This window comes from Balearica regulorum, chromosome 1 (genome assembly GCF_011004875.1).
Source record: "Balearica regulorum gibbericeps isolate bBalReg1 chromosome 1, bBalReg1.pri, whole genome shotgun sequence".
In the NCBI taxonomy this organism is placed as follows: Eukaryota; Metazoa; Chordata; class Aves; order Gruiformes; family Gruidae; genus Balearica; species Balearica regulorum.
In genome coordinates this window covers 22,330,973-22,347,699 of record NC_046184.1, presented here as the reverse complement: position 1 = coordinate 22,347,699, position 16,727 = coordinate 22,330,973, and the positions used below count along the sequence as shown (strand labels likewise).

General features: G+C 37.2%; 1 protein-coding gene across 3 annotated transcripts in view; it reads left to right on the top strand.

Annotated features, from left to right (window-relative positions):
* Window positions 1-16,301, top strand: part of IL17REL (interleukin 17 receptor E like) — a 46,009-nt gene extending 29,708 nt beyond the window's left edge. Inside the window, exons 9-17 of one of the 3 annotated variants that reach the window (XM_075742664.1) lie at window positions 1,625-1,679; window positions 4,362-4,525; window positions 6,834-6,881; window positions 7,540-7,597; window positions 7,935-8,080; window positions 10,666-10,725; window positions 11,767-11,824; window positions 14,270-14,324; window positions 15,323-16,301. In XM_075742664.1, coding sequence (XP_075598779.1) covers window positions 1,625-1,679; window positions 4,362-4,525; window positions 6,834-6,881; window positions 7,540-7,597; window positions 7,935-8,080; window positions 10,666-10,725; window positions 11,767-11,824; window positions 14,270-14,324; window positions 15,323-15,350 — 672 coding nt within the window. In that variant the 3' untranslated portion in view covers window positions 15,351-16,301. The remainder of the gene's footprint in view (window positions 1-1,624; window positions 1,680-4,361; window positions 4,526-6,833; window positions 6,882-7,539; window positions 7,598-7,934; window positions 8,081-10,665; window positions 10,726-11,766; window positions 11,825-14,269; window positions 14,325-15,322) is intronic. The other 2 variants (XM_075742672.1, XM_075742680.1) reach the window with 2 other exon arrangements.
* Window positions 16,302-16,727: the final 426 nt, after the last annotated feature.

Here is a 16,727-nt window from a genome sequence, read left to right as displayed (position 1 = left end):
AAATAACTAAAGGAGGATTAAGTGTAATGTATGAAGTGCAAGTTCATGCAGTTGGTCTAATAAAAAGAATTCTTGCTGTAAGATGTGAGTCCTCATTTAGAAACAACAGTGGAGGAAAAAAGATCTGAATGTAATAGTTCATTGCAGGATGATTAAACTAACATACTTACATGATGTAAATGTGAACAAAGGTCTAGTGGTTTAGTTTATTCCATGTTAACAGGAAAGTATATGGGCAAGGCCTTCTTTGAAATACTGTAGGCAATTCTTGTATCCATATTCAAGAAAGATTAATTCAAATGGAAGATGTAAATAAAAAATCTGTAATGGTTGGGGAACGGAGAGACTTTCTTATAAAGGAGATTCAAAGAACAAGTTATCATTAACCTGGTAAAACACATGCAAAAAGAAAATATGTTTGTTGTCTAAATGCACATCAGAAGGGTCACTTAGAAGGAAAAAGAAGAGATTTTTTAAGCTAAGGCCATTCTTGCCACAAGAATGAAGGGGGATAAACTTAATTGCATGAATATATTCAGGGTAGCTACAGATTTTTTTCTTATAATCTGAGAAGTGAGATTTTGGAATATCTTTCATAAAAAGGAATAAAAAGTCACCAAACCAACTTAAAATGATCTTGCTAAGATATAAAGATACTATGTGACCTAATTTCTCAGTGAATTTTGGGGTATGATTTACATTGCGGATTAAGATACCTAAATGTAGATGTCCACATGTAGATATCTACATTTGAATTAGATGTCCAAACTCTTATAGTTAATGGAGATCTAGTTAATGCAGTCAGTTACTCAACTGACCAAATGTAGATGGCTATTTTGGGATGTGCTGGATCTCATTGTAGAGTCCACTGGCTGCATTGGATAGATCTTCATATGGCTACTGTAATAGTAATTTGGCACTTTAGTCACACAGATGTGTACGTTGTGGGCACCTAAAATCACATACTTTAACATGTGGCACGTTGAGCCACAAGGTCTTTTCCAAGCCTAGAGTTTTTTTATTCCACTCTGAAGGATATGAGGTCACTGGAAAGATATGATTCCTCTCAGCATATAGACAGAGAATCCCACAATACAATTGCTGAGCAAACAGATGGGAACTATGAGTAACAGAAACATATGCACATGAACCTAAATAATTAGGGTATAGAAACAGCCATGTACATATACTTGCAGATTGGATTAAGAGTTAGCCCTCAGATTTTAAGGATACATGCTTTACCATAACAAAGGCCAGGAGATCTGCTATTATGATTCCTGAACGTCTTTTGATACTCCTAGAAAGTAATGACACTGTAAGAAACTTAATGAAAATCAAACTGGAAGATTTTCTAAATGAAATTGGGCTAAATATATGACTCAGAAACAGTGGGGATATAGTGCTAGAAGGGATCACCTTAGTTCATCAGCTCCAGTTCCCCTAATGATGAACAATAAAATAGATTTCTAGTGCAAAACATCCTTAAAAAACCTACTTCCAGAGCTTTCTAATAAACATAGCATCTTTATATTTGGCAGAAAGGTTTTCTGTCACATTCAGTCTCAAATGTTAAAAACTGGTGTATCTGAGAATCTCTAGCTAATGGCCACTTTTTGGGTTGTAGGGTTGGCTGGCAATTCCAGATGCAAGGAGGATACAACTTTGCCCGTTTGAAAATGGCAAGTATTGTGTGGTTATTCTCATATGAGTGATTTTCAGCAGCTCCAGTAGTATGTCACAATTTGAAATTCATCATGGGTGAAAACGATACATTGCAAAACTTCAAGGAAATCGTCATATTGGTTTGTTATACTGTGGGTAGATGAAATAACAAATTGTTCACAACGTTTATGCCAATGTAAACACGAAGTAACTTTCTAGTCATTTCCCACATTTTCTTAAGTCACACGCAAACTGGCCAGAAGGAAGAAAAACCACTGAGGTCAGCATTGAAATGCTGATAGGAGAAGAGGGTCTCAAGGAGAGATTTGAAGAAGGTGTCCGACACCCAACTTAACTTAAAGGAGGGAGCAGGGAGTTGAAAAAGAAGACAGTTAACCGCATATAGGATTTCCCATACTAAATGGAAAATTATTTACACGAAGTGTTCCAGCAAAGTCAGATTTTGGTCTGAGATGGCAGCTGAAAAAGAAATTGTCATATAATATAGGTCTTTAGTGAAATTTTTACCAGGCAGATAGAAAAAAGTGTAGCCTGAAAAATGTTTTATTGTGCTAAGTCCAAGATAAGTACAACAATATTTTTCCCCAGACTATGCTAAGAAGGGACTTCAGTATTTGATTTAAAAAAAACAAAGGAAAATCATGAGACAGAATAAAAACATCAACCCATAACAGGACATCCAAACTCCATTACACTGTGTAGACATTCACTGCAATCGTTTTACATTCTTGCAGGGCTGACACATTTGTGTCAAAATGGAAGCAATTTCCTCTTTAGTTAGCCCAGCCTTAATTTCTGATTTACTTTATTATGGCAGAATATAGAATATAAAATACATCTCAAGAAATTTTTCAGACACTAAGACCCAGCTATTTAAGTGTAGAAGGAGTTCCAGCTTTTAAGCCAAATTGTTTTCTTTTTAAATCTTTTTTTTTTCCTAACTGATAGCTCTGTTTGCTGTCATATCTAAAGTAAAATGGTTCTGGTTTTGGGCTCATTTATCACTGCTGTAATAAAGTTGGGATTATAGAGTTGGTTCTGTGGTAGGAGGTTATTAACAGTCGTGTATCAGAAAGAAGCTCCTCTCTGTTATAACTCTTTTGGGTTAATGTAAGTAAGAGAAGAAAAAAAGAATGTCTATTGGTTACTGAACAATGTAATTATATGAGACTGAAGATGAATGAGTATTATGGCATAAGTAAGTAGATGCCACAAAGGAGTAAAACAGAAGGAAACTCAGGCAATAAGTCAATGAGCAGTCCTGGAAACAAACCTGAGAAGTCTTAATTGTGGTGCTATTCTCTTAATTATTAGGATTACACTTACATTACACCTACATTATTGCAGACTCCTGTAACATTCGAAGTGTAGCTGTGAAAACTGTCAGAACTGTTGGAATCAAGGACTTTGCAATCGGGTTAAATATTTTCTAAATATTAGCTTTATAGTACATGTCCATTTATTACAAACAGTATATTTTTAAAAGAATCAAATTTTTAAGCAGTTTTTTGAAAACAGAATAAAAATTTCCACTTCATAGAAAGTTTCACTATTTTGATGTATACGCATTGGGACGTGAAGTTAAGACAGCAAGAGGCTTTGCAGAATTAAAGGGTGTGGAAGATTTCTATTAGAAAATATCAAAAGGTTTTATTTCAGGACATTTCTGAGAGAAGCAATACCAATTGGAATTGTTGTTATACTTTAAAGGAGTTGAACCTGGACAGCTAGTGTTTCCGCTCTTTGATGTAGATTGTGCTTCTTCACTTTGCTACATTTTCTAGTCATGGGTGTTGTTTGTTCCCTCCTCTTGAACATCTAAGTGGCCATGTTTTCAAGATTTTCTTCACAAATAGTTGCAGAAATAAATGTAAAACTTTCCAAATTACTTCTTGAAGTATGCGCTGAAATATCAGTTTGAATTTCATGCTGGAAATTCTCTCATCCATGTGCAGCTAAATGGAAAAGAAAGTCCGTATGAAGTGACTAATTTGACCAATCAAATAAGACATCTTTTATTTTATAATAGTGCCTATTCAAGATATCTCTAAATATATGTTGACTAGCTCTGAAATTACAGTGTGCCCAGTATACATAGAAAGATTTATCTAAATCCTGTAGAAAAATCATTTATTGTGAATTATTCACACAGCTTTCTTTACTATTGGAGTTCTTGATATTCAGCTAAAGGCTTGAATTCATCTTCTTACATACATGTTGAGTGTATGTAAGTCCTACACAAAACACACGGAGTTTGAGTCTCCAATACCATGACCTCTAGTCACGAATGTATGGATTCATTCCAATTTACCATACATTGTTAACTGAAGGTCCTCGGTTAGGAATTTACTTGTGTTGCAGAGAATGCACTTCCAGTGCAGCCTACGTAAAGAGCCGAGACGTCATTCCCTGGTGATGCTGATCTATTACCTTAGCAGGAGACTGGTTAAGACTGAGCTCTCAGTTTGAGTACCTCTGGTAAATGCCAACACTTTGGTGGGATGAATTCAGGTTTTACACTGTCACAGTGTGAAAGACTACAGTTCTGATGATTGGTGAAAATGGCAAGGAGATGGAAAAGCAATGCTTTTGGTTTTAAGCAGATGTATAGATACCAGATTTATGAACAATTTTGATTCATTTTCATCTTGAATAATGTTTCCACTCTTTGTGCACAGATACGAAGGCGCTATGGGATAATATTGTTTACAACCCAGCGACACAAACCCTAGCTTGGGAGCCAGCCTGTCCTGTGCTTGTCATGGTTAACCTGTGCAGGTTAATGAAGTCTAACGACCACTGTGAAGATATACAAAACACTTCCAAAAATTCACCTGAGAAAGTAAGAGCTATGCAGATTTATTGAGACTGTGAGATTGAAGGCCGTGACCAAAGGCATGATGAAGAGCTAGACTTTGGAATAAGAGCAGTTGCAGATTCCTCTCTTCTCTGATACTTAAAAGTATTCATAATCACAGTCTGTTCTTGAACACTAACCACATGATTTATTTAAATAGTGACTGACTCACTATTAAGAAATAAAAAGGGGAGATGACTGTGAAGCTAGTAATGTTTGCTAAATTCTTTGATGTAAATAGGGTCTGCTTTTCATTTATAGTAAAGGCATGATTCATCTGCCCTAACTTTGCTGTCTAAAATATAGGTGCTCAAGTCTGTGCTGTTTGTCTCAGATTCCCTTTTAAGTATGTAGATGAAACAGACATATTGAGAGGACAACCCTTCTCATCTGAAGATAGGCATATAAGAAAGGTTGGAGGGATTTCTCACTGATTATGACAAGAGCTATTGTGATTAGATCACATTTGGATATTTAACATTTAGACACCAAAAATGTAAATGAGATGAAGCTAAATCTCTTTAAATCTTACTGGACACATAACGGTACCTTGGTAGGACATGATCTCAAGATCTCTTTGAAGCGCCTTCTTCAAACTAGTCCAATGTCGTGAAATTGTGGGTATTGAAATATTGGGTTCCTTAGTTCGTCCAACACTTATGTTCTAAAGTGGAAAAAGGTTTACATTGCATGTATCCTGAACTGCTCAATAATTCAATCTTGAAGTCTCATGATGCTGAATGCACTGGATTTATGAGATTAGTTAGATTTCTGGCTTTCATCTTGAAAAGTAGGTTTCAAACTTTCCTGATTGTGGAGTAAACTTGAGGTAACAACTGAAAAAGCAAATAAAATCAAATACAAATCATTAATTTTTGAAAATTTATGAATATTATTCTGATGGCATGATTTGGAGGGGGGCTGACTCCAGACTGTTGAATAGTTTTTTTATTGGGAACTCCTGGCCAAGTGTTTAGTGATTGTTCAGATTCACCATTTTATGGGTTTCAACACAGCTTTGATCTTGCAAAAACAAATATATTTAATTTTATACATATGTGAGTGGTCCCCATGGGATTCATCATCTGCTGACAACAAGCACAACTCACTGCTTGCAGGAAAGAAAAAGAAAAGAAAAGAAAAAAAAAACCAGAAAAAAAGAAAGATGACTGAAATGAGGTTTGGCTGGTAATGGTCCTATCTATTACCCAGAACACAATCCAAGATTAGTTTATTACAGATGATGAATGTTTTCCTGTATTTATTAATATTGATGGACAGGATGCCTTTTGCCTTTTTTTCTAATTAATTCTAAAAAGTTTGATATTGAATTTGATCCATTTCTTGTACTGTAACCCTGAAGAACATCTCTATAGTGTGCTGGAGACTACTGTAGAGATTCCTCACACAGTGCCAGCTCCCCCAGTAAATCCACACAATGCTGCACGCTCTAATAGCATGCACATGTACCGACCGAGGCCCAAAAGCTACATAACTCTTCTCTCTGATTAGGGTGAGGCTTCCTGTGTTGATGGCAATGCTGTCTCCATATCTGAGTGAACTCTTACAGAACTATCTTCTGTGACCCTATTGTAGACATACCCGAGGACATCCATTATGTTCTTCTCAAAGAAGTTACAGGAAAGAGGTGTTATTTTGGTCACGATACCATGTGTTGTGTGGAGGGTCCTTTGTGTTCAGTCACTTGAGCAACAGTGTTTATTTAAATAAGATCACTTACATGGGTAGTAATTATTTATATGAGGCAAGGCTTTTTATAGTGAAGCCCTTGGTGGGTAAACAGCTGTTAATCAAGAAAGCAACATTTTTTAGGCCACTTAAGTGGGTGTCTAAAATTCAGTCTACCTTTAAGTCTCTTCTGGAATAGGGATACGGAAAATTGAAAAATTTCTGAACTGAAGGTGGAACAACAATTTTGGGTATATGTTTAAATGTTCTGCTGAGTTGATGAATGGTAAATAAGGGACTGAAACAAGATGACTGTGTAATCAGAATTTTGCACACGAGCCACCATAGAATCTATTAATGTAGCTCTAATGGGTCAGACTGACTGTAAGGAATGCTACATGTTACAGATAAAAAGCAGCAAACTATTCAGTAATCCAAAGTAGCAGTTGTTCCTATTCTTACTATTTTATGTGTTTAACTTCCTAGGATGTTAACAATGTAAACAAACTGGTTCCTTTCTCAGTAATAAAACCATGAAAATTTTGGGTAATTGATGTGGAACTAGTTAATGAAACTAGCTAATGCTGAGTGGTCTCTTTTCAAGCAGGTTAAATATTCTCGTGTGGACACTCACCCGAGACTTTGCATGAAGGTAAAGGAATTTCATTGTAAAACACCTATTAACTGCCCTCTTTCTGTCAGCTCCAAAAGAATGAGTTGCTAATACTCTTTAGGATCAATACTTTGTTTCATAGCTATGATGAATGGGAAGTAAGAATGAAGGAAATGCGAAAGATTAAAGCAGGTTCTTCGCAAGTGCAGCAGCAATGATAGATAAGACACAGGTCAGATTGTGCCCTCTATTCTCTGCTTGAGAAAAGCAGTGAAAAAAAATGTTTTTAGGTCAATGCAAACTCTGAAGCATGCACTAAACTTAACATATAAAGTTTTCCATATTAAATATTTGGTAATAAAATGATCGATGCACTCCATGTACTGGAGTACCTTTTATTATTTTAATTGAGAAAAGAATGCCACATAAGGTTAATATAGGCATATTATTGTTTTCTTTTAGATTACTTTTAAGTCAGTGGGACTACATGTTTCTGTAAAATAAGCATGTGCATAAATATCTGAAGAATTGGGGGATCTAATTTAAATCAAGAGTTGGAAGATGCCATAGACCAGGAAAGCTGTGAATTCACCTTCTGCAACTTTCTGCAATGTACTGAACTTCATCTCTAGTTGAAGTTGTAGCCACAGATTGAAATAGAAAAATCAGTTTTCCTAACAGATTTCTCTGCTTTCAGTTTACAACCAAGCAAGGCTCTTGGGTTAAATGTCCATTTGCTCATGGAGAATTTCCAGGTAAATATATATTTTTAATTAGATAATATTAAATTGTGAAAAATATTTAAATTACTAGTTACGAGATATGAGCCTTCTCCAGTAAGCAAGATGTGTTCACATCACTGTAGCCTGTAAATTGTGGCAAAGAGATTTGTCAGCTTGCTACTTCTATGTATCCCCAGTAGATCATCAGTTTATCAGTATAAAAAGTGACTTCTAGGAATCAAAATAATTGCTTGCATATCATTTGATGGCACTTAATTAATTAAAAAGGCATTTATTTTAAATATAACAATTTAGAATATAACATATGGTCTTTGTACATCTAAAAGTAAGTCTTTTCCCCTAATATTAGCTTGGAAAATGAGAACTGCTGCAGTTGCAGAACAAATACAAGTTTTCTTCACATCCCAAACCAAGGCACAGTTCTCAGTGCTTGTGTGTAACAGGACGCAGCTGGCCTCATGTGAATCTGTTGGGATGCACCATTCAGCCTCTGTGGTTTGTATATATTATTTCTTAAACATTGTAAGACTTTTAAACATATCTTACTGCATTCATTTATTATTCCATTTATCGCTCTGCAGCTTGAAAGCATTAATAAACCCATGTATGTACATATTGGAACAATTACTGGAACATTTTTAAAGCATGTAGTTCTAATTCTGATCTCACATTGATGCAAGAAGTAAATAAGGATCTTGAAGTCAAATGAGTCACATCAAAGGAAGTGACTATTGAGTGAAACCTTAATATTCTTTTAACATCATTTTTGTGGTGTAGTATTTGTATTATGTATATAGCAAATGTTAGCGTTAGTACTTCATATATGGGTCACTGATACAGCTAACTTGGCAAATCTCACATCGTGAAATGTAAGACTTGAGGCATAAATTCATGATGACCTTGAGCCGCTCTATATCTCACAGCTGCCAAAACAAGTTCCACACACAAAAAAAAGTTGTTTTTAGTCACATTAGTTTTTTGTGCTGGCTGACTGTGGACTACACAACTGCTTCTTCCATCAAAGTGCGGGAGAGAGGGAAAAGGCTATGGGAGGGTGAAATTTCTGCTTCAGGTAGCAGCTAGTCATGCAAAGGAGAGACTCTCTGTTGTAACTGGGTCTGTATCTCATACGTTTTCAGTGCAGCTCTGTGGCTTGCTCTTGCCCTTCGACCCTGTCTACCAGAGTTACTTTGTTGGCCTGACCTGTGCACTACTGAGAGGTCCATCTGGAAAGTGGAATCAAAGAGCAGAAGAGTGGCCATAGCATTATTTTTCAAATAGGAGAATATTAGCAGGATAGGTCCTAGGAGCTGCTAGGACCACCACACTGAAAGGCATCCTGCTGGTTCAGCAGCCAGCTCCTCAGTAGTACTATGTCCACCCCCAATTGTGTGCTTCTGCTGTCTGCTCCACCGACCAGGTATATGAGATGTCATATGATGAATTTTGAGAAAATTGAGAAATCCGGATGTTGTTATTTCTATGGTTATTCCTGACTGTGCCCATTGACTTCACTCCACTTGTAGGGGTATGTGCTTTAGAAGACAAAAGCATGCTGTAGCTCCTACACCTGTCCTCTTTTTAGGATATATTCCATCTGTACTTCTTTCTTTGCCACTGTATTCAGGTACATGCTGCAACTGTGATTTTTTTTCAAGTATCTCAGTGTGCGGGGTGGACGTACTAGGAGGTAGTTGACAAGCCAGTAGCTATGAATAAGGACTTCTTAAACTCAAAGGGTGGACACTGAAAGATGATTTTATTTTCTAATGAATCAGTTTAGAACTTTATTATGTTTCTGGTGCTGAGTGTAACAGATCAGCTGTTAAGAGTAGAGTTTCCCAGCTCTGGGCTTTGCTGCTTAAGCTGTGGACATGCTTAAGTGGAACATGACAACTGGTCCTGCAGGAGACCCCACAGCTGAATAATCATGGGGAAAGGCCTGGGAGAAAACAGCTATCCTAGTCAACACAGACCACAGATGTCATTGGTGGCGCTATCAAGAGTCTGTCCTAATGGGACAAGATATCTGGGGAAATGCTGTATTACTGGCAGAGACGGACTCCTGTAGAAGAGTTGTCAAACACTATGTTCAGTGAACACTTACAGTGGCGATTCCCTTCAACCAGCTTATTTCACATGAAATCTGTGGAGTTCAGACTTTCTGGTTTTAAAGGTTCCCTGTGTGAATTGCTAAGTTAGAAGGGTAATGGTGGAGCACCAACAAATCACAGCTAGTTATTGAACTGTGTGTTTCATGAAGGGCACTGATGCATTTGAAAATGCTGTTTTCTTCCCTTCAGTACAAAGCTGTTACATCCTCTGTTACTGTGACAGAATGGGAGCCCATGTAAATTACATACAGTCCCTGTCTCAACACCATGAGCAATATACGCTAAGTTTTCATCATGACTTAGCTCTGTGTTCCCAGAAACCAAAGTTCATTCTCTACCTAGTAATCCCTGTTCACCCTGCTCGAAACAGAACATATTCACCTAATTTACCCCAAGCTATTTTAGGAGTTTGACACAATAAAGCAAGCACTGTAGGATTCATAGCTATTAGTAGAGTAACTAACATAATTTTGAGGACAAACCAAAAACAATCAAACATTGTCAGAACAGTCATTTAGGACAATTTTACCCTAAGGCTGAACATGTTCTCAGCATACAATGTGATGGGAAATCCAGAAGAACTGTAAAGAAAGGGTCATTCCTTCAACTCTTGTACGCCAGAGAAAAGAAGTGAAGACACTCAGTGGCTAACGTGGTGTGAGCAGCCACGGTGGGGAAGGCGTCCTGCCTTACAATGCTTCATAAAATGCAGGAACATTAGCCCTCTTCTTGTGCTGCCCAAATTGTGCTTGGCAAAACTACACTAGCTGCTTATGGTCATTGAGATCTGGGGATATCTCTGAAAATAAATAGCCTTCCACATATACTTCATGAATTTTCTGACGCAGTACAACATGTAGCATTATTGGCAAATGAACCAAAGAGCTGGAGAGACACAAACACAGCACATTTTCATTATCCCAGGGTATGGAAAATAACAGTTTTCAATTTTTTTCGTTTCACTAGGGAGGTTCTGTATCAATCGCTATGTCACGGGAAATGTGTGGGTCAACAATTTGCATTCAGGTATGTGTCTTGACTTTGCCAGGTAGTCTATACAAAATAAAAAAATAATTAAAAAAAAAAAAAAAAGAAAACCAGCAGGCACTCTCGCAGCTTCCTCCTCCCAGCCAGATCTGATTACTGTGTGAATGGAGTTGGCAAAGAGCATTATTTATAGCTTGATGTGTGCCACCACCTCTTGTTGAGATGACATTAATTAACAAAGAAGTTGCTCTCCATGATCTTGCTCCTTTGTCAGTGGCAGATAAAGGGATATCATCAGGAAATTGTTAATCCTGTCTTTATAGGTTCCTTTGTAATAAAAAGTTCCAAGGTATCAAAAGATCCAAGTAAATCATAGATGAAGTTTTCAAAAATTGGCATTAGCTGGAAGAGGTTAGGCAATAACAAACAGCACAGAATTAGCACTCCTGAAAGTAGAGCTGAGCAAATTATTTCTGACATTTTTGCACACTATTTCCGTAGCTGAACTTAATTAAGACAACATTAGGAGAAAATGAGCATGAAGCTCATAAGTTTATTCCCCTCTGGAGTTAATGTTCTCAGCAGACACTGGGACAAGGGAGACTGACAGCCGGAGCTGTGGGGCTCCAGCAGCTGCCCTGGAAGGTCCTTGTCAGCTTCACTTTCTGCTGCTGGGAAGAAACGGGCAAGATGAAAGTGAGATTGGCAAGAACCTTCTGGGTAATGAGAATTGTTCTTCTTTCCCTTGTGAAAAATCAGATTTGGTGGTAAAATGGATGTTTTCCTGCATAAATAATTTCTTTTGTAAATAAGACTTTATCTGTCAGAATACAGTTTCCCCCCCCCCAAAAAAAAAAATAATTAAGAAATCTGATTAGCTTTATTATTTAGAAACCTGAAAGTCATTGCAACTCACTAAATATACACTAGACCAGCAGTCTCCATATGCATTTATTTACTCAGAGATTAAAAAATGCAGTCACTTGAGTAAACTAATAAAGCAATCTCATTTTGTCAACACAAGTGTTTAGTAACAGTTCTGCAGAAAGAGGAATAAGCCTCAATTCTTTCTTTTAAAAGGGCTGGAGGACAGATGTAGATTATTCAGTTCCACTTGAGATCTGTGATATCCACTGTGGTAAGTATGAATGATAACAAAAGAAGAATTAGGTGTTGACTGTGTGGAAGACAGCATCTCACATGAAGTGTGTTTTCATTGGGAAACTGAGGTGGGATTCACCTGACTGAATGTAGACGTCTGCATGTGAGCTAGATATGCTCAGCTTCCTTTATAGGCAATGGACTCATATACCTCAACTAGCTTTTAATTAGCTACTGCAAGGGCAACTTGTGTGGCTGTTTTCTCTGCTTCCTGGGAGAATTTTGCATCCAGTGCCAAGTTCTGCATGCCACACCTATATTTACCTTGCTGTTGGTACGTGAGGTAACTAGTTAAAAACAGTGCTTGGCAAGTAGGCATGCAGTGCTGTCATTGTAGTGATTGATTGCAGCACAGCCCTGCTGTTAACTCCCCACCTCTGCAAATGGGACAGTAATACTTCCCTCCACCGCAGAAGTACAGTGAGGTTATTATTATGATTTGAGGTCAACTCAGATACACTGACAGAGTCAGAATATTCGGAAATCTCCAAGCCCTGAAAGTAAGGCCTTGTAGAAGTTAGTGAGTTCAGAGTGAACAAGGGCTGTGGGGTTTAAGGTGAACAACGCAGGAGTGGATTGACTAGTTTAGAACTAAAAAGTCTAAAAGGAGTCAAGCTAAGAGAAGGCTCAATCTAAGCATTGCCAAAAAACCCTACCCAACCACCCAACCTCTCCCCCCGGTTCATAGTGATTCCTCTGGCAGATTTTCCCTGTTGTCTAAAAATACCTGTCAATCAACTGCAGCTTCAGACTTGGAAGCCTGATACTAAAAAGGATGGGGGCTTGAATCTGTAGTCTAAATGTAGCACTCTGTGCAAGCCCTTGCATAATGCTAGTTTAGGTTTCTTCTCCACTTAAAAACTCACAGCAAGCCCACTCAAGGTGAATCAATTAAATAATCAGTGTGTGGTGATTCATGCAGTCTGGATGCATTTTACTTATTCATATTTTCCTTTTAACAACTGTGAAGGGTATGATGAAAGCATATAAAATAATGAAAGGCTCCAGAGATGGCAGTCTGGGAATTCCCCTCTACTTTATAGTCAGAGAGAATGGGTCTACATATTACATGAAAACGATGGAACACTGAAAACTGACTAAAGATCTTTTTGGGCACAGTATTTGATTTAAATGTGGAACTTTTTGTCACAAGTTTTTGTTTTGATGAAGAATTTGTGGATATTTAGAAAAAAAATATGAGAAACTGTGCACATATCAAGAATATCAGAACTGTAATACATGATCACTATGTTGTATAGAGGATATTAACCTCATGCTTCATGCATTCTGCCATACTTTATATTTTTTGGATAATGTGGTCCACATTAGCAGGTGGGTAATTCCATCTGTGTCAGCTGAACAGGAGAAGGTTCCCAAAACTTCCCTCTGAGGCAGATGGTACAAGTCAGTGTCAGAGATGGGACACTGAACTAGGTGGGTCCAACTCATCGCTGTAATTCCTGTGTTCTTAATGACTCATCAGGAGCCATGAACTGCTTGTCATGTGTAAGATTTTTAATGTAACAGTAATAGCATTACTACTAAGGACTTTCGTATTCTTAAATGCTTATTTTCTATAACAGAGATATTTTCTCAAGCACTAGCTTTTTAAAATCAGGAGATGATTAAAGTTTCTTAAAGATGATGTCACCAAGGGTGATAATTCTTACACGGGAATGCTATTGTGTTTGAACCCAAGATGTTAAGAAAAAACAATCCACACAAAGGTGGAGGGAACCTAAGATGTGTCCATAATTTGTGTAAATTTCATTTATACAAAATGTCAAAGTAAATGAGAAATAATCATTATAATGGCATAGTGAAAATAGTGAAAATATTTACTGCATACATCTTTGTAAAATAGAAATTTACATTGTGAAGTATCACTGTTAAAAATACTAAGCAGTGTCAGTGTGTTCAAAAGAGCTGTGATGTTATTAACCTGTATTTTGTTACTCAAAACCAAGATTCCAGTGATGACTGTATCTATTATGAAAAAAAAAATAGTGTAGCTAGCCATCATGAAGGCTACTCTCTGTCCAGCTGCAAGAGGAGTTTTCTGGTGTGTAGAATGCATTATACTGCAATGCATTGCATTTTTCTATCAGTAGCTGTACTTTGGAATTAGAATGGTTTAGCCTTATTTGCTCTACAGAGGATGGAAATGGATTTTTTTTTTTTTTTCATTTAATAGCATTGACTTAGAGGCAAAATTTTGTGTTCTTTTACATTTTTTTTTCTTTGGCCACTTTTCTGGATTTTGTTTAATGTGGCCAAACATTTCAAGATATTATTTCACCTATTAAAAAAGAAACTTATCTATTCTGAATTAAACAATAACCCAAATCAGTTAATGTGAGAATAGATATGTGAATCATAATGAAAACAAAATGGCAACTCACATTTGAACTTGTTCCTTCAGGTTTTCGTGGTCAGACATACGGTGATGGAAACCCAGCAAAGGCCATGGCACACAGGTATCCATCCGATGTATAGTTTAAAACATCTGCAAGAGTTGATAGAGTTGTCAATCCTGAAAACATATCATTGGTCTCTCTAAAGAACAGAAGCAATGTCTGAGTGAACTCTGTACTAACCAGCAGGAATATCAGGTTCCTATCTCTCCCCTTCCTCGTCCCACTGAGGACATCTCTTGCTCCGGTGCTCTGTCTCCTCTTGCTCTCTCTCTGTTGCACCACAGTGCAGTCTGGCATCAGAGGTAGCTGCCTTGCTGCCAAAGAGAGAGGATAAAGGGAGACAAATAACCAGTGGAATTGAGAAGTTTGTAAAGTAACAAGACAACCTTCAAGAGCCCTGGAACAATTTCAGATTTGCTGAGTATGACATTCACATTATTAGCACCTGCCCCCTGCTTTCTCCCTCACATTTGCAAGCAGATCAGTCCCCTCTCTGCTCTCACTTAAACGTGTCTGCTCAGCTCTTCCAGTGCTTTTTTTCATTCCTGCAGTCCTTTGCAAAACACTCATTCCTGGGTTGTAATCGAATCGGTAATTAATGCAGCCCATGGAGGTGTGATTTGTACACCCTAAGCTCTTAAAAACGCTCTTCCTTTAAGGATACCTTTTCAGAGGCAACCCAGAGTAGTGGGAGCAACCTAGAACTGCAGAGAGAGTAGAGATGCTCTGAAAAGCCCTTGTTCAAAGATGGGGAAAAGATGCAGCCTTGCAGAAGTTATGCAAGTCATGTGGGTGAGAAGGGGCTACCACTTTTGCTTTGAGGCAGTCTTTGGCTTTTCACTTGCCAGAAGATACCATTCAGGATAAAGTATCTTGGGTTTGTTAATTTGTTCATATGAGTGCTGTTTGGACTGTGACAGTCAAGTCCACTAGCTGTAGACAAATGGTTACATTTGTTATTGAACTATTTGTTATCCAACTATATATGAATGCAATAAACTCTTGCATGCTTTGGAGAAAAAAAGCCAATCTTCTTTGCTCTTCTCTTTTTCCCCTAGAATGAAGAGTGTGCATTCCTTGCACTGAATTTAACAACACATTTTCAAGGTCCTTAGTATCTTCTCAACATGAAGTTGTATTTTGGTGTAACTTGCAAATCTTGTCTAACTGGTCATCTCTCATGTCAGTAGTTTCTGCTAATTACTGTGAGATTATTCTCATGAGTCAAGAATTTAGCAAGTTAAGCCTACTCTAACATGTCCAAAAGAAGCTGGATTATGATTCCTCATTTCCTAGTATTTCAAAACAAAACACATCTTAGATCACTTAGTTAGAAAATCAGGTTCACATTTTCCTTCTAAATTAATATTTTTATAAACAATATGCTATGAATGAGTACTTTCATAGTACCTTGTGTACCTATAGAAGAAGTATTTAAGATTTTCTTATTTGTAACCTTTGTTTTTAAACCATAAGCAAAAGTTTTTGAGAAATGAAGAATGAAGACATTTTCTCAGCTTTGTTACCGTATCCTTCTTTGTCATTTCCTTTGTTTTCTGATGCCATTCTGATGATCTCACCATGACAGACCATATTCCTTAAATATATCTAACAACTGCTTTCTGTGTTTGCATTTGTATTTGACTTGGAGATAACTTTCCTATTTGTCTGAGGAAGTACTTATCTTTGGTTTGATAGCTATTTAAAACTGTCATGTGGAAATCCAGCCTAGAAGGAAACAGTTTAGTGGAAAAAAAATGAGGGTTTTTTTTTTCCATTATATCAGTATTTATACTCAATTGTTGTGAATAATATTACACATTGTACTGATTATCAAACATTGGCCTTTATTTCACGGAATACTCCTATCAAACATCCTTACTTCCTGTTGTGTAACAAGGAAACAAAGTCAACTAAAAGATGATTAATAGCAAATCCTGAAACCATGTGGAATTGCTCATGTGAGATCAGGAATATGGGTGGGGAGCAAGGGTCTGGAACAAGAAGTTGATCAATAAAAAAATAGTTGCCATCTGATTGTGTTTTTTTGTTTCAAGACTTTCAAAGAACAATTTACAGGAGACAAATACGGTGTAAGAGACATATCTGCTGTGTTGAAACACAAGTGTTTTGAGGTGCCCTGAAGAGACCAAATTCTTCTTGGCTCCTTTGATATAAAAGCTTCATTGTGTAGGCTGCACATCTATTAGATACATTCTTATTCCAAGCAGTGCTATAGCTCCAAAAGCAGAGGTGACAAGGCAGCTTTCCTAAAGCATTTAGTTACTTGCTTTGGCTATGAAATAGAAGTACTGATCTATTCAGACATTTGCTTTTCCTTTAATACCCTCCAGACCGCAGCCAGAACCAAGACATTCAGCCATTCAACTCAGAGAGCATCATACCATTACTCTCTTCACTTCCCTCCAGTGGAAAAGTATGTTCTGTAGGAAAGGTTGATTT